The sequence below is a fragment of the Podarcis erhardii genome (genome assembly GCF_964252035.2).
Source record: "Podarcis erhardii genome assembly, chromosome: 14".
NCBI lineage: Eukaryota > Metazoa > Chordata > Lepidosauria > Squamata > Lacertidae > Podarcis > Podarcis erhardii.
The window spans coordinates 38,940,749-38,957,098 of record NC_138503.1 but is presented as its reverse complement, the minus strand read 5'-3'; the positions used below and the strand labels follow the sequence as shown (position 1 = coordinate 38,957,098).

Below are 16,350 nucleotides of genomic sequence, written 5' to 3'. Positions count from 1 at the left end.
TGTCCAACCATCTCGTCCTCTGTCGTCCCCTTCTCCTTGTGCCCTCCATCTTTCCCAACATCAGGGTCTTGTCCAGGGAGTCTTCTCTTCTCATGAGGAGGCCAAAGTATTGGAGCCTCAGCTTCACGATCTGTCCTTCCAGTGAGCACCCAGGGCTGATTTCCTTCAGAATGGATAGGTTTGATCTTCTTGCAGTCCATGGGACTCTCAAGAGTCTCCTCCAGCACCATAATTCAAAAGCATTGATTCTTCTATGATCAGCCACCTTTATGGTCCAGCTCTCACTTCCATACATCACTACTGGGAAAACCATAGCTTTAACTATATGGACCTTTGTTGGCAAGGTGATGTCTCTGCTTTTTAAGATGCTGTCTGTTAAGAATGTATATATAAAACAGGTTTATTCAGCTATGTTCAAAGCAAGATGAAGAACAAGTAAGTAGTAGGTCCTTTGTATTGAGGTGGGAAAATGCTGTTGGATGACAGGGAGACTGCAGAACTGCTCAACACCTACTTTGCCTCTGTCTTCACCCAAAAGGAAAGCAGTGCCGAACCTGGTGATAAATGATGCAGGGAGGGAACTGGAACCCAAGATAGGAAGAGGTGGTAAGGGAACCCTGATTCAAATCTCCAGGGTCTGATGAGCTGCACCCAAGGGTCCTAAAGGAGCTTGCAGGTGTAATCTCAGAGCCTGTCTATAATCTTTGAGAATTCTTGGAGGCGAGGTAAGGTTCTTGTGGACTGGCCGTGGGCAAATCTTGTCCTCAACTTCAAAATGGGGTGTGGGAGAAGACCCCAGGTAACTACAGACTGATGAGCTTGATATCAATATGAGGAAAGGTCCTAGAGCAGATATTTAAACATTGGGCCTATGAGCATTTAGATAAGGGTGCTGTGATTACTAAGACCCAGCATGGGTTTATCAAAGCAAGTCATGCCAGATGAACTTAATTTCTTTCTTTTTGATAGAGGTACAAGCTTGGTGGATCAGGGTAATGCTGTGGATGTTCGTATCTTGATTTCAGTAAGGCTTTTGACAAAGTACCCAATGAAATTCTTGCAGAGAAGCCGGTAAAATGTCAGCTCGACAAGGTTACTGTTGTAAAGCATGTTGTCTAAAGTCTATCATTTCTCAATCAAGGTTCTCAAGCAGATCCAGTGAAGCAGCCAGAAGTAATTTTATTATTTGAAGGATGCAACCAAGTAATAATAATACTCACCCTTCCACCCCCAAAAAGCCACACATTAAAAGCAGAATTTTTCATTTTAAAATTGGTTAACATCTGCAAAACTACCAATCATTTAGATGCAGGAAACAAAATTATGTGCCTTGTAATTTAGCTATAGGGACGCGGGTGGCGCTGTGGGTTAAACCACAGAGCCTAGGACTTGCTGATCAGAAGGTCGGCTGTTCAAATCCCCGCGACGGGGTGAGCTCCCGTTGCTCGGTCCCTGCTCCTGCCAACCTAGCAGTTCGAAAGCACGTCTAAGTGCAAGTAGCTAAATAGGTACCGCTCCGGCATGAAGGTAAACGGCATTTCCGTGCACTGCTCTGGTTTGCCAGAAGCAGCTTAGTCATGCTGGCCGCATGACCCAGAAGCTGTATGCCGGCTCCCTTGGCCAATAAAGCGAGATGAGCACCGCAACCCCAGAGTCGGCCACGACTGGTCCTAATGGTCAGGGGTCCCTTTACCTTTACCTTAATTTAGTTATAATTAGAACAATGCATGCCTAGAGGTAGGCTCCATTGAAATCCACAGGCTTTATTTCAATCTAGGCATCGGGGCGTAAGAGCAGGGATGGTGGCTCATATTTCATCAAGCTGCCAACACTGACAGCGCAAAAAGAGAGGCAAAATGAGATCGTTCAAGGATTAATCACACCCATGAAAGATTCTGAGCTCCGGCATTTATTGCAATACATTCTGTTATTAAAAGATACATGAATGTCCTCCAAACGTAATTTTTTAATGAAAAATCAAAAATAAATATGAAGAACTAGTAAAAACAAACAATGCTCTGTAAGGTCTTCACACTGGCGTTCCTTCGGCTTGCTTCTTAGGATTTGCAAAGTACTCTCTTGGGAAGAAAAGGGGCCTCTCCAGGTCCAGCATGGGCTCTTCAGTGCTCAGGTTATCCTGCCGCTGCTGAGCGAGGATCATGGCCCGCAGTAGTGGTGGGTAGGGGACGTAGCGAACCGTTTCCTCCTCCACAGGCGTGAAAATCTTAAAGGCCTCCTCCTCATGCCTTGGTACCATGCGCCAGTCGTGATACATGGCCTTGTCGATTTCTTTCACTTCGCTTTCTGTTTTGCCTAAGGAGAAGTTGACACGGTGAAGAGAGCTATGGGCAAATCACACACAGGAAATGTTCACATTCCTACATTTCACACACACAAACACACACACCCCCACACACAGGTGGCAGTGACCTGCAGGGCATCCGTCATCCACAAGTGACCCAGGTAAGTAGGGTCAAAATTGAGCTGCCGCCTAGTCACAACTTCTGTAGCCATCAAGTAGCTAAAGAACGCCCAAGAGTTTCAGTGCAGGCCTAGGGATGCCAACTCAAAAGTAAGTTTCACTGAGTTCAATAGGCCTTACTCCCAGGTAACCCTACATTAGACCCCTTGCATATACAACAATTCTGCAGGAGCACAGGCTAAATACAGAATGTGGAACTTGTCCCAGAATCTCAACTTCTATTTCTTTTCTGTTTCAAACAAAGGGAGGCTTCTAGCCCCCATGAACACAAATATATATTTGACCCTGCACAGTCGAAGGCAGGGGTGTGGGAAAGGATCTGGATGGAGACGTGGACTCCAAGTTCCCCAGCCTGTTTACTTTGATGGTGGGCAGAGCCACCCACTTGTCAGTCATCTGATGTCATCACGACTCCCAAGTCCTGCTGTTGGCAGCGATAAACTTCACCTGGAAGCTCTGATTAGGAGCCTTAGAATGCAACTGTCAATTGTTCTCTTGCAGCCATGTCTTCACCGGGGCCCACACCTGAGATCAAAATTGACACCATGTATGGCAGGCTTCCTCAGACTTGGCCCTCCAGATGTTTTGAGACTACAGTTCCCATCATCCCTGACCACCGGTCATGATAGCTAGGGATCATGGGAATTGTAGGCCAAAAACATCTGGAGGGCCGAGGTTGAGGAAGCCTAATATATGGGGTAGGGCATAGTGCTTGAGGAAGCAAGTGTTGGAGACCAAATCAGAAACTAGTTAGGTCCATGGCCAAAAATTCTTCACCATTGGCCTAAGGCAATGCTTGTTAATCTCAGAACCCATTGGGTTTCTTAAATAAGGCCCCATTTGCACTATGTATTTAAAGCATGGGTAGGCAAACTAAGGCCCAGGGGCCGGATCCGGCCCAATCGGACAGTCCGGGAATCAGCGTGTTTTTACATGAGTAGAATGTGTCCTTTTATTTAAAATGCATCTCTGGGTTATTTGTGGGGCCTGTCTGGTGTTTTTACATGAGTAGAATGTATGCTTTTATTTAAAATGCATCTGGATTATTTGTGGGGCACAGGAATTTGTTCATTCCCCCCCAATATAGTCCGGCCCCCCACAAGGTCTGACTGACAGGGGGCCGGCCCCCTGCTAAAAAAGTTTGCTGACCCCTGATTTAAAGCAATATCATACAACTTTAAACAGTCACGGCTTTCACCAAAGAAACCTGAGCATAGTTTGCTAAAGGTGCTGAGAGTTGTTAGCAGACCCCTGCTCCCCTCACAGAGTCACATTTCTCAGAGTTCCCTGGAAAAAGCAGTGTTCGAAACTCCCATTATTCCAGGTGCATTTTGCAACTGGGAATTTCATTAGCACGAGCAATTTCTGAGCTCTGGGTGCAGTACTGCGCCTAAGATTTCAGATTAAAACTACCACTGCTGGTGCTGAGGTGTGGGAGGAGAAATTCCTGCCTCCTCGACTTTCAAGAAATCACTGCAGTGTCAGGTAAGCTGATCGATTCTGCCTCTCAGCTGACCTTACAGAAAGGCAGCGTTTTATTCAGCATAATATTCTTAAGAATGTTAAGGGGGTGGGCAGGGGAAGCACGGCTTTGTTTTTTGCAGTCTTCAGATGACCATGTGAAAAATGAACATAAGATTTTAGCTGCAGTTCATTCATGTTCAGCTTTGTATACTTATATTTCAAAAAGTGCGCCTAGACATTCTGTTATGACACCTGTGACCTAGGTTTAAGGTGCCATTTAGCTCCTAGCTTTCAAATTTCAGTTTCTTAACACTGGGGGAAAGGGATTAATTGTTAAAGCCTCTCAAAGCAGCTCTTCTCTTACCTCGGAACGTCAAGTAGCCCCAGGCTTTTCCATGATCCATATTCTGTAACAGAGAATTTGTATTTTGTATTTTACACATGTAGAAATACATATGCTTACATGTACATGGCACCCTGGACTCCTCTGGGAAGAAGAGTCCTTTTTTAATGAAGCATTCGTTCTGAATTGTTTGTGAGATGGTTTATATGACAATGAGCATTCACCCCAATTTGCTTCCAGGGTGTTTATACATCTTCCTACAAATAATTTCTTCAACCCCCACTCTTCAGTGCAGTTCCCCATCCCCTTTCTATTGCCAGAATTGGATACATTGGCCTAAGACAACAGAGCACTTCAAATGGCTTTCAATTCATGGAGAATAAAGCTATCAATGGCTACTAGCCATACTGACTATGCTCTACCTCCACTGTCAGAGGCATTGTACCTCTGAGTAGCAGTTTCTGGGAATCGCAGGTGGGCAGAGTGCTGCTGAGCTCATGCCCAGCTTGAAGTCTTCGCATAGCCATCTGCTTGGCCACTGTGCAAACAGGATACTGAATTGGATGGCCCACTGGCCCAACCCAGCAAGCTCATTTTATTGTTAGAATTCCTGATCTATTATTGCAGTCATGGGATTTTTGTCTTTCACATGATGGTATATGTTTTGACTCCACAGAGTGGGAAATGACGGAGACAGGATGTTTGTGTTACTGTGTTCCATGAAGTTGGACTATTGTCCTTTGTTCATTCTCTTTGCTGTCTGATGCTAGAGAGAGAGGGAGCCATGTTGCAGTGCTCCATGTGTGTTTATATGTAAATAAAGTAGATTAGCCAAAATGCTGAGTTGCTGAGGTCTGTCACGCATGATGCTCAAAGACTCTGTGGATCCCTAAGTGTGCCGGTGTTGGTTGGAATCAGTCGCTTTGATGTTCGGGCTGAAGAAAGCTTTTGAAGCTCCCAAACGATCGACCAGGAGGGAGGGAACATGCCAGTTGGGCATGTGTCGCTGCCAGAGTCCTACTCAAGTGTAGGCTGAACTCCTGACACTTATGTTCTCATTAATCCACTTTAATTGCTAAATCTGCACTCTCTGAAAGGGACATTTATCATGGGGGACCCAATCCTTACACCCCCCTTCCAGTAAAAAAAAACACTCACCTCGGCTGTGTAATCCACCTTCACTTTGGTGATAACCCAATAACAAGGTTCGTCATACTGCCATAACCAGGATTTGCGTGTGACCATCCGCCCAACGCCAAAGAGACGCAGCCGGCTGAGTAGGGTGAAGAGCCGGTTCTCGTTCCTCACATCCTCCCAGGCCAGGACAGGCAGCAGCTTGCCTGTGTAAGCACGGGTCATTTTCTCATAGTCCACCGCATAGCGCTCAGAGTCTCGAGGCTTATTCTTCAGGGCCAAGTACTCACGGACCTTCTTGGCCATTGCTGCGATCGGGCGGTGGACTTTCTTGCGAGCCATGGCTGTCTGAGAAATGAAAACATAGGTGAGGTTAGTATGTTGGAATTGTGTCTCAGGGAGACACAGGCTGAAATATCCACTCAGCTCACTAGATAATCATTTATTATATTTCCATCCCACCCTTCCTTCCAGAGATGCCCAGGGTCGCAAACAGCAAAGCAATAAAATAATACCATTAAAACAAAAGAATGCATTTAAAAATGACTTGAAAGCATCTAAAAGCATTTAGCACATCTAATAAACACGTTTTTTAAAAAGTCACATACTGTCACAGCCTATAACTTCAAGGTAGCCAGAAACTGTATCTCTCAGCCATCAACTGTGTGGCTGAACAATAGTATTTTAAAATTCCTTCTGAATGTTAATAATGAGGGATTTAAATGCCCACTCAGTCATGAAGCACACTGATTGACCCTGGGCCAATTAGTGTCTCTCAGCCTAAACTACTACAAAGGGTTGTAGTGAAGGTAAAATAGGGAGGAAGAGAACCGGGCACATCACCTTGTAGGGAAAGGTGGTATACAAATGTAATAAGTGAATAAATAATATGTTTCATACAAATAAATAAGAATAATTAAAACACATCTTGGAAAACTACCTTAACATGCCTGCAGTTCAGCAGGGTTCCACAGGATTGGAACCACAATACTGAATGCCTGGCTTCTGCATACCCTCCAACATTTCTCCAGTGAAAATAGGGGCGTCTTAAGGAAAAGCGGGACATTCTGGGATCAGATCAGAAACCGGGACGGCTTCTCTAAATCAGGGAAATCCCTGGAAAATAGGGACACTTGGAGGGTCTGCTTTTGGTGGCTACATGCCATGCATCCAAACCATAGCTGTCAACCTTCCCTTTTTTGCAGGAAATTCCCTTATTCCAGTGCCATTTCCTGCTGCTTCCCATTGCTATTCCGGATTGTTAGATATCCCATAGACTTTCCCCGGGACAGGTGAGGCTGCTGATCCCTTATTTTCAAATCTGAAAGCTGACAGCTATGATCCGAACCATGCGCGGGTTGGGAGCAGAAGCAGTGTAGCATAGTGGTTAGAGTTTCAGACTAGGACCTAGGACACCATGATGCGAATGCCCTCCCAGCCATTAACTCAATAAAATAAATAAAAAGTGGAATTTCCACCCCACAATCATTCCTCCCTTATCCAGCCACCTTACCTTTCACCACTTAACACCAACTGCTTGATCCAACCGCTCTAACATAGGCGATCCAACTCGCTAAATCATCCGGTGCGCAACATTTCCGCTCCTTTTGTGTGTGTGTGAACCCGTAATAACTTGCTAACTCTATGACTAAACGCGTAGAGGTTGGCTACAGACCGTAGACGCTCTAGGAAGCAGGGCCCGCTTTGTAAATAGTCCGGTAGGAAACATTTCCGCTTTCTTCTTCATTGAACTTTACAGGCGCTCTAAGCAAGGGCGGGCCTTCTCAATAAATCGTCCGGTAGGCAACACTTCCACTCTATTCTCGGTGGACTCTTATTTTAAGTCCGTGTGGAGGCCAATTCTTTCAGAGTACTTCCTTACATCTTCCGCCGCAACCCAGTCCCCTGGAACTTGCCCCTTCCCGGCTTGGTGGCATTTATTTATTTTTTAGGGGTGGAAGAAAAGCACCGAGCGGAACTCCCCCCGCGCAGCAACCTCTTTCCGCAGGGACCGTTTAAAAGACCGGACCGCAGAGAAGCTTCTCTGTCATAGCTTCTTTTGCTAATGAAAGCGGTGCAGGGGTGCACCTTTCTTGGTGCTATTGTGGTTGGTAGGCTTGTGGGAGGGATGTTGTGGAGCTCTTGGGGTTTAACTCCCCAATTCTGAGTTGGGTGATCCCTTGGAGCTACTCTCTATTATCCCTCAACCGACCAGATAATAGGTTTTGTCTTTGTTGAGGTTGGGTTACTGAGGGAAGGCAGACTGAACGCGGGATTCGCAGTGAAGGGACGGTGGTTCAGTTATAGCGCATAACAAATATGTCCTTAGAAATGCGAAGCAGCAGAGTCTTAAAAAAGAGAAAAATGGTTTGACTATTATACAGTCTCAGCAGTTGGGTGGGGAAAGAGGAGAATTGGTCTGCTGCCTTGGAATTGGAGGAGGGCCAGGGTTGCTTTCATCTTCTAAGTATGGTATTTCCGCTTCTAGAAAAGGTCGTGGGTTCCCCTAGTTAACTGTGGTACTGAAAATTGTACAGCCTCCTAGGAATCTGTGCTTTTCATATGGTTGTGAGGTTTTTACGTTTATATGTGTGCATATATAAAACTACTTGAAAAGTTGTTGACTTGGTAATGGCAGTTTCTGTCTGATTATTCTTAAAACTGTGGGTTGCTTCTAATGATGATCAGGTGAGTTTTGAACTTGTGGCATCCTCATGGAAATTTCTTGTCTGAGGTTCTTTAAAATATCTTTGGATATGTTGCAAATCTGCCTGGGACTCTGCAAATGCTTCTGCATTCCTGAACAAACTTTCTTAAGAGGCAGTGTATGAGGATAAATTAAACCATGGAGGAATGTAAAAAGCTTGACGCTCTTGACAGAACCAGCCAGCTTGTCAGAAGAGCCATTACTTGGGAGATCTCTGATTCTGAAGGAGGCAGTGACATCGAATTGCAGGACTCTGTGGCTGTTGTGAGTCATGTGGCAGCTGGTGTTTGGGACCACCTGGGCAAAGAAAAGTTGGAAACATGCATAAGTCCAGGTGAACCCAAAGAGTTGCCTTTGCTTACATTAGTGCCCCAAGTAGCATCTTGCTCTCCCAGTCCAGAGAAAAAGAAGAAAAATCAGCCTCCTAAAGGACCAAGATCAGTGCAGACCAAAGTGAAAGACAGAACGCTTGAAAGGAAACTGCAAAAAGAAGAGAAAATGAGGAAGAAAAAGCAGTATGCACTAGAAAAAGAGAGACGAAAGGAAGCCGCAGCTGCCTTGAAATCTTTACGGCCTGATCAGTGTATGAAGTACATGACTGTATGTGTGGACCCAGGTAGGGCTTTTATTTTGGTGCTGTTTTTAAACAGTTGGGAATTGATCCCTCTGCCTGATTTATTGCAAATTTACCAGTAGATTTTGACCTGGGAATAGGAGGCCTCTTGCATGCAGCTTGTTGCTGGGTTCTGTTGTAGCTGCTTCTATCCATTGCAGCATTGTCACTGGTGGTTCACAGAGCAAGTGGAATTTTTTACTCTCTTGGCACTAGGTATGTTGAGGTCTAGAGGAGAGTGCTTGGGACACTGACCCATAGTGCTGTATAATACAGTTAAGATGTGAATCAGGCCACTTGTATGATCCTTGCCCATCAGGTCTTCTAGAGGATCCTGGTTCAGATGCTTTGCTGGGAGCTTTAGATTCTTTGGAGTGTAAATACCACATTGAACCTCAGGCAGTTCCACACAGCATAACCTGGAAGAGAGATCTCTCCAGTAGTATGTCTTGCATGGTAAGTATTCGAAACTCAGCTGTTAGCTAGGCAAGGCACAGGTGAAATATGGAATGTCTTTAACTCATTTCCTGATTCTGCTCATCTGCTGTTAATAGTGCTTGTAGGCAGGCAGAAAAACAAGCAACTTAAAAATAGAACTTGAGCTGATAATGTATTTATATGTATGCCAAACATAGAAGCAACTTTAAAATGGATCCTTCTGCAAAATAGGGCTAGTAGTCGAGCATGGCCAGTATCAAACCAGGTTTGTTAAGACTTTCAGGGATCTAGATGGAGTAGTAGTAGTTTTAAAGGATTTTTAAAAATACCATTTATTTCCTTCTGGAATGGTTCTGTAAGTCAGCAAGTGATGTGTGAAGCTAATAATCTCCTAGCAAATGGTTTTCAGTAACATGCCTTCAGTCTGGAGGTTCCATTTAGTAGTGATTATTAGTACATGACTGTATGTAGTAGTCATTAATAGGCCTCCATGAATTTGGCTAATCTCTTTTTAAAGCAGGAATGGGGAACTCGTAGTACTCCCAGTGTTGCAACATCTGGAGGACCTCAGGCTCCCCATCCTTGTTTCAAGCCAGAGAAGTTGCTTACATACATATTGTGGCAGTCAATGCCACATAACCAAATTATGCTCTGTGGGGAAAGAGCCTTTTGTCTGTACTGACAAAATGGTTGACTTTGTTTCTGTAGGATGGCCCCCAGGAAAAGGCTGAAGATGAAAGGGAGATCGTGTTCTTACTAGAGCCTTGGGATTTTCTCAGACGCCTCTACTCTTTAATGCAGGTATGGTAATAGCGTCTCCTGTATCTGCTGTTTAAATATGCCACCTAGATAGCACTGTCCTATGGCCACTCTCAGCAAACCCCATGGATTGCATTGAGGAGTACTTCTGAGGGTGGCAGAAGCATGTTGTAGAGGTGTCCTAAGCTTATTTAAGGACAATTTCTGGGCCTGGAATTTGGGGTGGGTGGGTTTGAATTCAGATGTTTCATTTGAACAATTGACTGCTACAGTCAAGTGTAACAGTTACAGCCCTACTGTTATCAGTGGGACTTACTCCTTAGTAAATCTGTTTAGATTGAAGAAGAAGAAGAAGAAGAGTTTGGATTTGATATCCCGCTTTTCACTCCCTTTAAGGAGTCTCAAAGCGGCTAACATTCTCCTTTCCCTTCCTCCCCCACAACAAACACTCTGTGAGGTGAGTGGGGCTGAGAGACTTCAAAGAAGTGTGACTGGCCCAAGGTCACCCAGCAGCTGCATGTGGAGGAGCAGAGACACGAACCTGGTTCCCCAGATTACGTGACTACCACTCTTAACCACTACACCACACTGGCTTAGGCATAGCTTCTTACTGGAATGTGTTTGTCTCTACACATCACTGTTCTGAGGATGTGATAAAAATCCATAATCCATTAAAGCGCAAGTGGGGAACCTCCTACTAAAAATGTGAGTATGCTTTAGAAGTTTTGTCTTATTACACAGGTGTTGAAGAGCTAAGTAAGTGAGAGGCAGCACTAAGAGAGTTAGGTTGCAGCAAGCAGTATTCAAGAGGAGATGAGTGCCGGAAGCATTAAGGCCAAAGGTGAGCAGGGAAGAACAGGGATTCTTGCATAGAGCAAAGTTGTTAGACGAGTAGAGATCACAACTGGCTGCCAGTCAGCTACTGGGCCATGTTCAAAGTCTTGTTAACATATAAAGAATTCGGGAGCAGGTTACCTGAAAAACTACTTGGCCATGTACAGAACTATGGCTGGCATAGGGATGTGGCATAACACAAGAGAGAGAGCACTCATTGTTGTCATCCTCCAAGCCTATGCCTCCCATGGGAAGAGAGATAAATCTTCCTCATCCTGACTGTGGACTGATTTTGGCCCCCACACAATGATGCTGCCACTGTCCTAACAGCATTCCCGATTACCGGGCAAATATACAAAGCGGCTATGGTCTATCTGGGATAAACTCATCACATGCATACAGACCAGACACATGTGCATCTCACACACCACACATGCCTCCTCTCACTCACATCCCTCTCTCTGCCCAAGCACATCTCTCCCTCTCTCTTTCACACACACAGAGACCACACATACACCCCCCTTCACCCTGTCTCTCCTGCTCCTGCCCCCCTCTTTTTCTCACACACATCTTTCTCCTCTCTCTCTCTCCAAAAGAGAAAACCCTCCCTTCAGAAAAGCACCTGAAAGGGATGGAGGAAGTAGCTGGCTGCCAACAACATTGAACAAAATGACTTGCAGTGCATTCCTATATCTCTTTGAATATGGTAGCAGAGCATCTTCTTTTGCATGTTCAGTCCGCAGCATTCCCTGAAAGGGCTGGCAGAGACCCCTGCCTGAAACCATGGAGAATTGTTGCCAGGCTAGATGGAGCAATGGCTTGACAACTTCCAGGAAGGGCCATAGTTCATCTGCTCATCTGTACAGCACCTGCTTTGCATGCATGCAAAAGATTCCAGGTTCAATCATTGCTGTCTCATTTGAGCTGGGAGAAGCCCCTGCCTGAAACTCTGGATAGCTGCTGCCACTTGATGTAGATGGTATTGAAACGGGCAAAGGGCCTGACTCTGTATAAGGCAGTTTCCTTTGTTTCTCTAAGTGTGGGATTGTGGCAGGGTATGAGAACATAAATGTATTATAGTGGTAATAAATGAGTTCATCACTCAAACCCTTTTTGCACTAGCTAGAGCTTCCACACCATTTTCAAAAGCAACTCCATGTAGAGCCAATGCAGAGCCTGGGTGTCGCCATAGCTTTACTGACATGCATGCTATGTCACAACATGCTCACACCATTGGCATCCCCCAGTGATATGCCCAGGAAGTGACAGGGACTGTAATGCTGTGCAACTCAAACTCTGCATATACTGTCTCCACACACCCACATCTAAATTAAGAAAATTAACACAAATTACTCTACACATGCTGGGGGCTGGACTAGCTGAGCTCCTCCCTAGCTGGACCAAAAACTATTTTTAAGTTCTTATGGAAAGGCTTCTTGTGTATGCATGTCTGTAACACTGTCTTCTTTTATTTCAGAGCATGAGCCCTGGCAAGCAGCAGAATGTGCCTGATCTCACCCGAATGTTGCCCTTTAGCAGCCCGAAAGATTACTGTGCAATCTCCTGCAGCGTGGCAGTCATTGGACTAGATGCCTACCAATGGTACATGTATTGGGGGGGGGGCAGCTAAGTTAGGGGTGAGAAGTGACCTGTCTTCCACATGGCAAGTAGCTCAGTGGTAGAGCACACACTTGGATGCAGAAGGCCTCGTGTTTAATCCCCACCACCTCTATGTTGCTTCATGAGAATACTGAATTCTCTCCTGGTGGTAAAGGCAACGTACAGAAAGAAAAATAAAGAGAGCTTAGACATTATAAAGTAATTTTGATCTGCTTTATTGAGTGCACTTTACATGAAAAATAGAGATGACTCGTAAGAACATCAGAAGAGCCCTTCTGGACCCCAGAATCCAGCATTGTGATACGTAAATCGCGTCACTCACAAGAGCTTGAAAACTAGCAATTTGTTGTTCTGATCTGAACTGCTTAGGTATAACCAGCATCGTGGACACCAGCAGGAAGCACTGAATCCTGGGCAGGAGAAGGCGCCAGGATTCCAGCCTGGCCCAGAACTTTTGATGACAGAGCATCAAATACAGGAGGTGAATACAATTACCAGGAGTGAGTCAGTTGTAAGGGGAGGAGCTTTTGGAGAAGAGGGACAAGGCTATCAATGGCCAGTTTTGCTTCCACTGTCAGAGGGAATGCACCTCTGAATTGCAGTTGCTGACAGTCACTAGTGGGGAGTGCTCTTTACTCAGGTCCTGCTTACAGGCTTCCCATATAGGCATCTAGCTGGCCATTGTGAGAACAGGATCCTGAACCACGTGGGTGAGCAAGGTTTTCTTACGCAAGTTATTCTAGAAATAAAAAAGGATTGCTTTATTCTTGAAGGAGAGTTCTGTCAATAGTTCAGCAGCCTTGATAGCTAAATGATGCATAGAGACAGTACTCTTGTGGATACCATATGCGGAGAGCAAATGGAGGAATGCCATTGCCTTTATGTCCTGGTTTGCCAGCAACCAAAGGCCCCCTCTTAAGGTTCACAGATGGAAACTTAACCATGTAGTGTAGCAGAGGGGTGAGACAGACCTTCCTTCCTTCCTTCCTTATTTATTCCTTCCTTCCTTCCTTCCTTCCTTCCTTCTTTTTTCTAAGGAGTGGCAGAGCTCCTCTGGAAAGCAGCCTCATTGGCCCACTATTTTGTTTCCCCACAATCCTCCAGATGTTGCATTAGTCCAGAGCACTGTGTGAAAAACAAAATGGCAGCCACTATTGAAACAGAGTGCCTCCCACTATTGGCTGCTATCCCCCATACCCCAATGCCCTGGACTGATGCAACGAGGGCAAAACAAAACAGTCCTTGCTAGCTGAAATTCGGCCACTAGAGCTGAATCCTATTGGAAGGCAGGGAGAACCAAAGACAGGTGGGTATCAGCATTCTGTAAGTCTTCTTAAGAGTGCTGGGGCCTTGCTTGCTGCCTGAAAGTGCTGAGTACTGACATCAGGCTTTCCTGATAACCTTGCTATGCCCCAAGTGCGACACAAAAGTTAGGGCATGCTTTAAGTCCATGGACTTCAGTGGCCTTAAGTGTAACTGTGTTGGATGTAGGTCTGTGTTCATAGATGATCCCTATTTATTCTGTCTGCCTGTTGCTCCTGCAGGCTCTGGTGGTGCTACAACTCTGGAGTAACACCGGTGTCTCATTCCAGGAGACATGGCAGGAGTTTGCCCAGCACATTTCTGCAATGACCAAAGCTATTGCGCAGCGCCCATATAAGTGAGTGCCTTTTGCCACAGATCAGCTTTGCAGCCTCGTTTCTCTTCAAAGCTCTTCCCTCCACCCCCACCCCCTTAGCTGCAAGTGTCTGTTTTATAAAGCCGAAATGCCTCTAATGTGTGCACAAGTAGCGTGAATGAAAAGGAAGCCTCCCAATTCTTTATTGAAGAAAAACTGATAGAGACACACACATATGTACTTGGTGCATGTTAGTAATATGATACCATTTGCAAGAAGAAAATCCATACCTTGCCATCTCGACTCTTCTTCTGAGGCAACAGGTGAAAAAAGGAACACTTTCTTTGCTACTGCTTCCTGACAAATTGGGGGAGTTTATTTTTAACTCAAAAATAATAGGACTGTGTTTTAGAAGAGGCATCTGTTGTTTCTCTCACATGCACATGGAGGGATGCCCCTCCTGAGATACTTGATTTTCTCCAGAAATATTGTTTATGCATATGAAGATGCTTGCATGTTTATCTATTAGTCAGAGGTTTGTAAGTGAGCAACACTTAGAACATTCTGAGGGCTTTGTTCGGTTTTCAAAGACATCTCATCTCAAGCAGCCTGTCCTTTTGCCTCTTCCCACAGGAAACAGCAGGGAAACCAGCCTTTCTCCTTCTGCGCTGATGGTGGGTGGGCCAGTGGAGTGCGTGTGCAGAAAGATGGGACGGGACTCCAACAGGCCTGGCTGAGGCAAATCCAGCAGCTTAACCGAACCAGCCCTGCCATGGCAGCAGCCATCACCAAAACATACCCTTCACCACAGCTGCTGCTAGAGGTCAGTTCACATCTTGGATTGCTTTGTCGTTGGCTAATCAGCAGGCCTCCAGAGAGGAGGAAGGCAAACCTGCCACGAAGCAGGTAGGCAGATCAAGCCCTCCTCAAAATATCTCGAGGGCTGTTGCAGAGAAGAGGGCCAAGGCTTTCTCCCCTGCTGCTCCAGAGGAGAGAAGTAAATTGAATGGGCCTCAACAGACCCACAGCAAAATGTGGCTGGGCTTTATTCCCAACGGTCAGTTGGCATTTGGTGCCCTTTGGGTGTGCTCAGTTGCCACCGAGATATTATTTATTATGGGGGGACTCCCTTAGGGTCCCCTGAAGACAGAGTCATCTTCTGGTTTACTCCCATTTTCCTACGTTGCAAAGCTTCCGTGGACACTCAAGCACCAAAAATTCAAGACTCAAGCCACGCGGTGCTTGAACCCACAACCCTGAGAGTAAGACTCTCGTGCTCTACCGACTGAGCCTAAACGGCCTCAGCCAAGTATACCTGAAGGAGTCTCTCCACCCCGCATTGTTCAGCCCAGATACTGAGGTCCTCCAAGGGTCTTCTGGTGGTTCCCTCACTGCAAAAAACAAAGTTACAGGAAATCAAGCAGGCCTTCTTGGTAACGGCACTCTCCCTGTGGAATGCCCTCCCTTCACATGTCAAGGAGATATGTAACTTTTAGAAGACATCTGAAGGCAGACCAGTATCGGGAAGTTTTTAATGTTTGATGTTTTACAAATGCTGTAAGCTGCCCAGAATGACTGGGGAAACCCAGCCAGATGGGCAGGGTATAAATAATAAAATCATTACTATCCCAACTCTTCCTGATAAGGATCTAACAACATAACCTTCTCTTTGCATGTTGAATCAATGGTTTTCCAATTACTGAACACCTATTTAATCCAATAGGGCATAATATAGGTTCAGAATGGCTCTACATTCTACACTGGAGGAAATCATCAGGGTTGTCTGTAGCCAATTTATTTTTCCTTTTTTTAAGGCCTACAGAGAGTGTGGCACAGACAAAGAAAAACAGCTCCTCCTAAGCGACATTCTGGTCAGAAGTGATGAAAATGAGAGGGAGCGGCGGATTGGCCCAGACTTGTCCCGTCGGGTCTACCTCTTCATGATATCTACCAATCCAGAGCTTGTTTTAGACTTAAGTGCCTAGGTGAGATAGTCAAAGGCCAGAATCTCATGTTTTCTAATCACTGAACCTCTTTTTCTGTATTGCTGGTTTTTGCAGAATGGACCTCTAGAAAGCAGTAAATGTGCACAAATACCATCAAGCCTCTTGAATTATTCCACCTGCCCTTGAAATTCTCATTCAGTGAGGATTGCCTTGCAATAGCCTTTTCATATCTTCATACAAATTTGTAGTGTTAGCCCCACTTGGACCAAGTTACCCAAAGGATCACCTGTCTCTACGTAGGCCTGCAAGAGGCCCTTATGGAGTTTCCCTTCTATCAGAATTATACCAAGTTACCATTAAAAAGGCCACCATAGTGATTGTAAGAGCATGCC

The 16,350-nt window shown here is 45.4% G+C and overlaps 2 protein-coding genes across 2 annotated transcripts; one reads left to right on the top strand and one right to left on the bottom strand.

The window, feature by feature from the left end:
• Positions 1–1,888: 1,888 nt before the first annotated feature.
• On the bottom strand, positions 1,889–7,044 carry MRPS34 (mitochondrial ribosomal protein S34). Its single transcript, XM_081840099.1, has 4 exons — positions 6,937–7,044; positions 5,448–5,771; positions 4,311–4,353; positions 1,889–2,313 (listed from the first exon to the last, which is right to left on the bottom strand). Exons 2-4 carry the CDS (start codon positions 5,763–5,765, stop codon positions 2,030–2,032), a joined length of 645 nt encoding a protein of 214 aa, XP_081696225.1. The 5' UTR covers positions 5,766–5,771; positions 6,937–7,044; the 3' UTR covers positions 1,889–2,029.
• A 222-nt stretch (positions 7,045–7,266) lies between these two features.
• Positions 7,267–16,111, top strand: EME2 (essential meiotic structure-specific endonuclease subunit 2). The gene is made up of 8 exons (XM_081839883.1): positions 7,267–8,746; positions 9,063–9,199; positions 9,890–9,982; positions 12,252–12,376; positions 12,764–12,875; positions 13,939–14,054; positions 14,646–14,835; positions 15,827–16,111. The coding sequence occupies exons 1-8, from the start codon at positions 8,269–8,271 to the stop codon at positions 15,995–15,997; spliced, it is 1,422 nt and encodes a 473-aa protein (XP_081696009.1). The 5' UTR covers positions 7,267–8,268; the 3' UTR covers positions 15,998–16,111.
• Positions 16,112–16,350: the final 239 nt, after the last annotated feature.

What these genes read in the sequence shown, in the direction of transcription:
- MRPS34 (XM_081840099.1), bottom strand. Translation starts at nt 5,765, where the DNA reads ATGGCTCGCAAGAAAGTCCACCGCCCGATCGCAGCAATGGCCAAGAAG. An exon ending in AGGTGGATTACACAGCCGAG is followed by an intron (nt 4,354 to 5,447) that starts GTGAGTGTTTTT and finishes TCTCTGTTACAG; the next exon opens with AATATGGATCATGGAAAAGC. An exon ending in GGGCTACTTGACGTTCCGAG is followed by an intron (nt 2,314 to 4,310) that starts GTAAGAGAAGAG and finishes ACTTCTCCTTAG; the next exon opens with GCAAAACAGAAAGCGAAGTG.
- EME2 (XM_081839883.1), top strand. Translation starts at nt 8,269, where the DNA reads ATGGAGGAATGTAAAAAGCTTGACGCTCTTGACAGAACCAGCCAGCTT. An exon ending in CAGAGCATCAAATACAGGAG is followed by an intron (nt 12,876 to 13,938) that starts GTGAATACAATT and finishes TTGCTCCTGCAG; the next exon opens with GCTCTGGTGGTGCTACAACT. An exon ending in CACCACAGCTGCTGCTAGAG is followed by an intron (nt 14,836 to 15,826) that starts GTCAGTTCACAT and finishes CCTTTTTTTAAG; the next exon opens with GCCTACAGAGAGTGTGGCAC.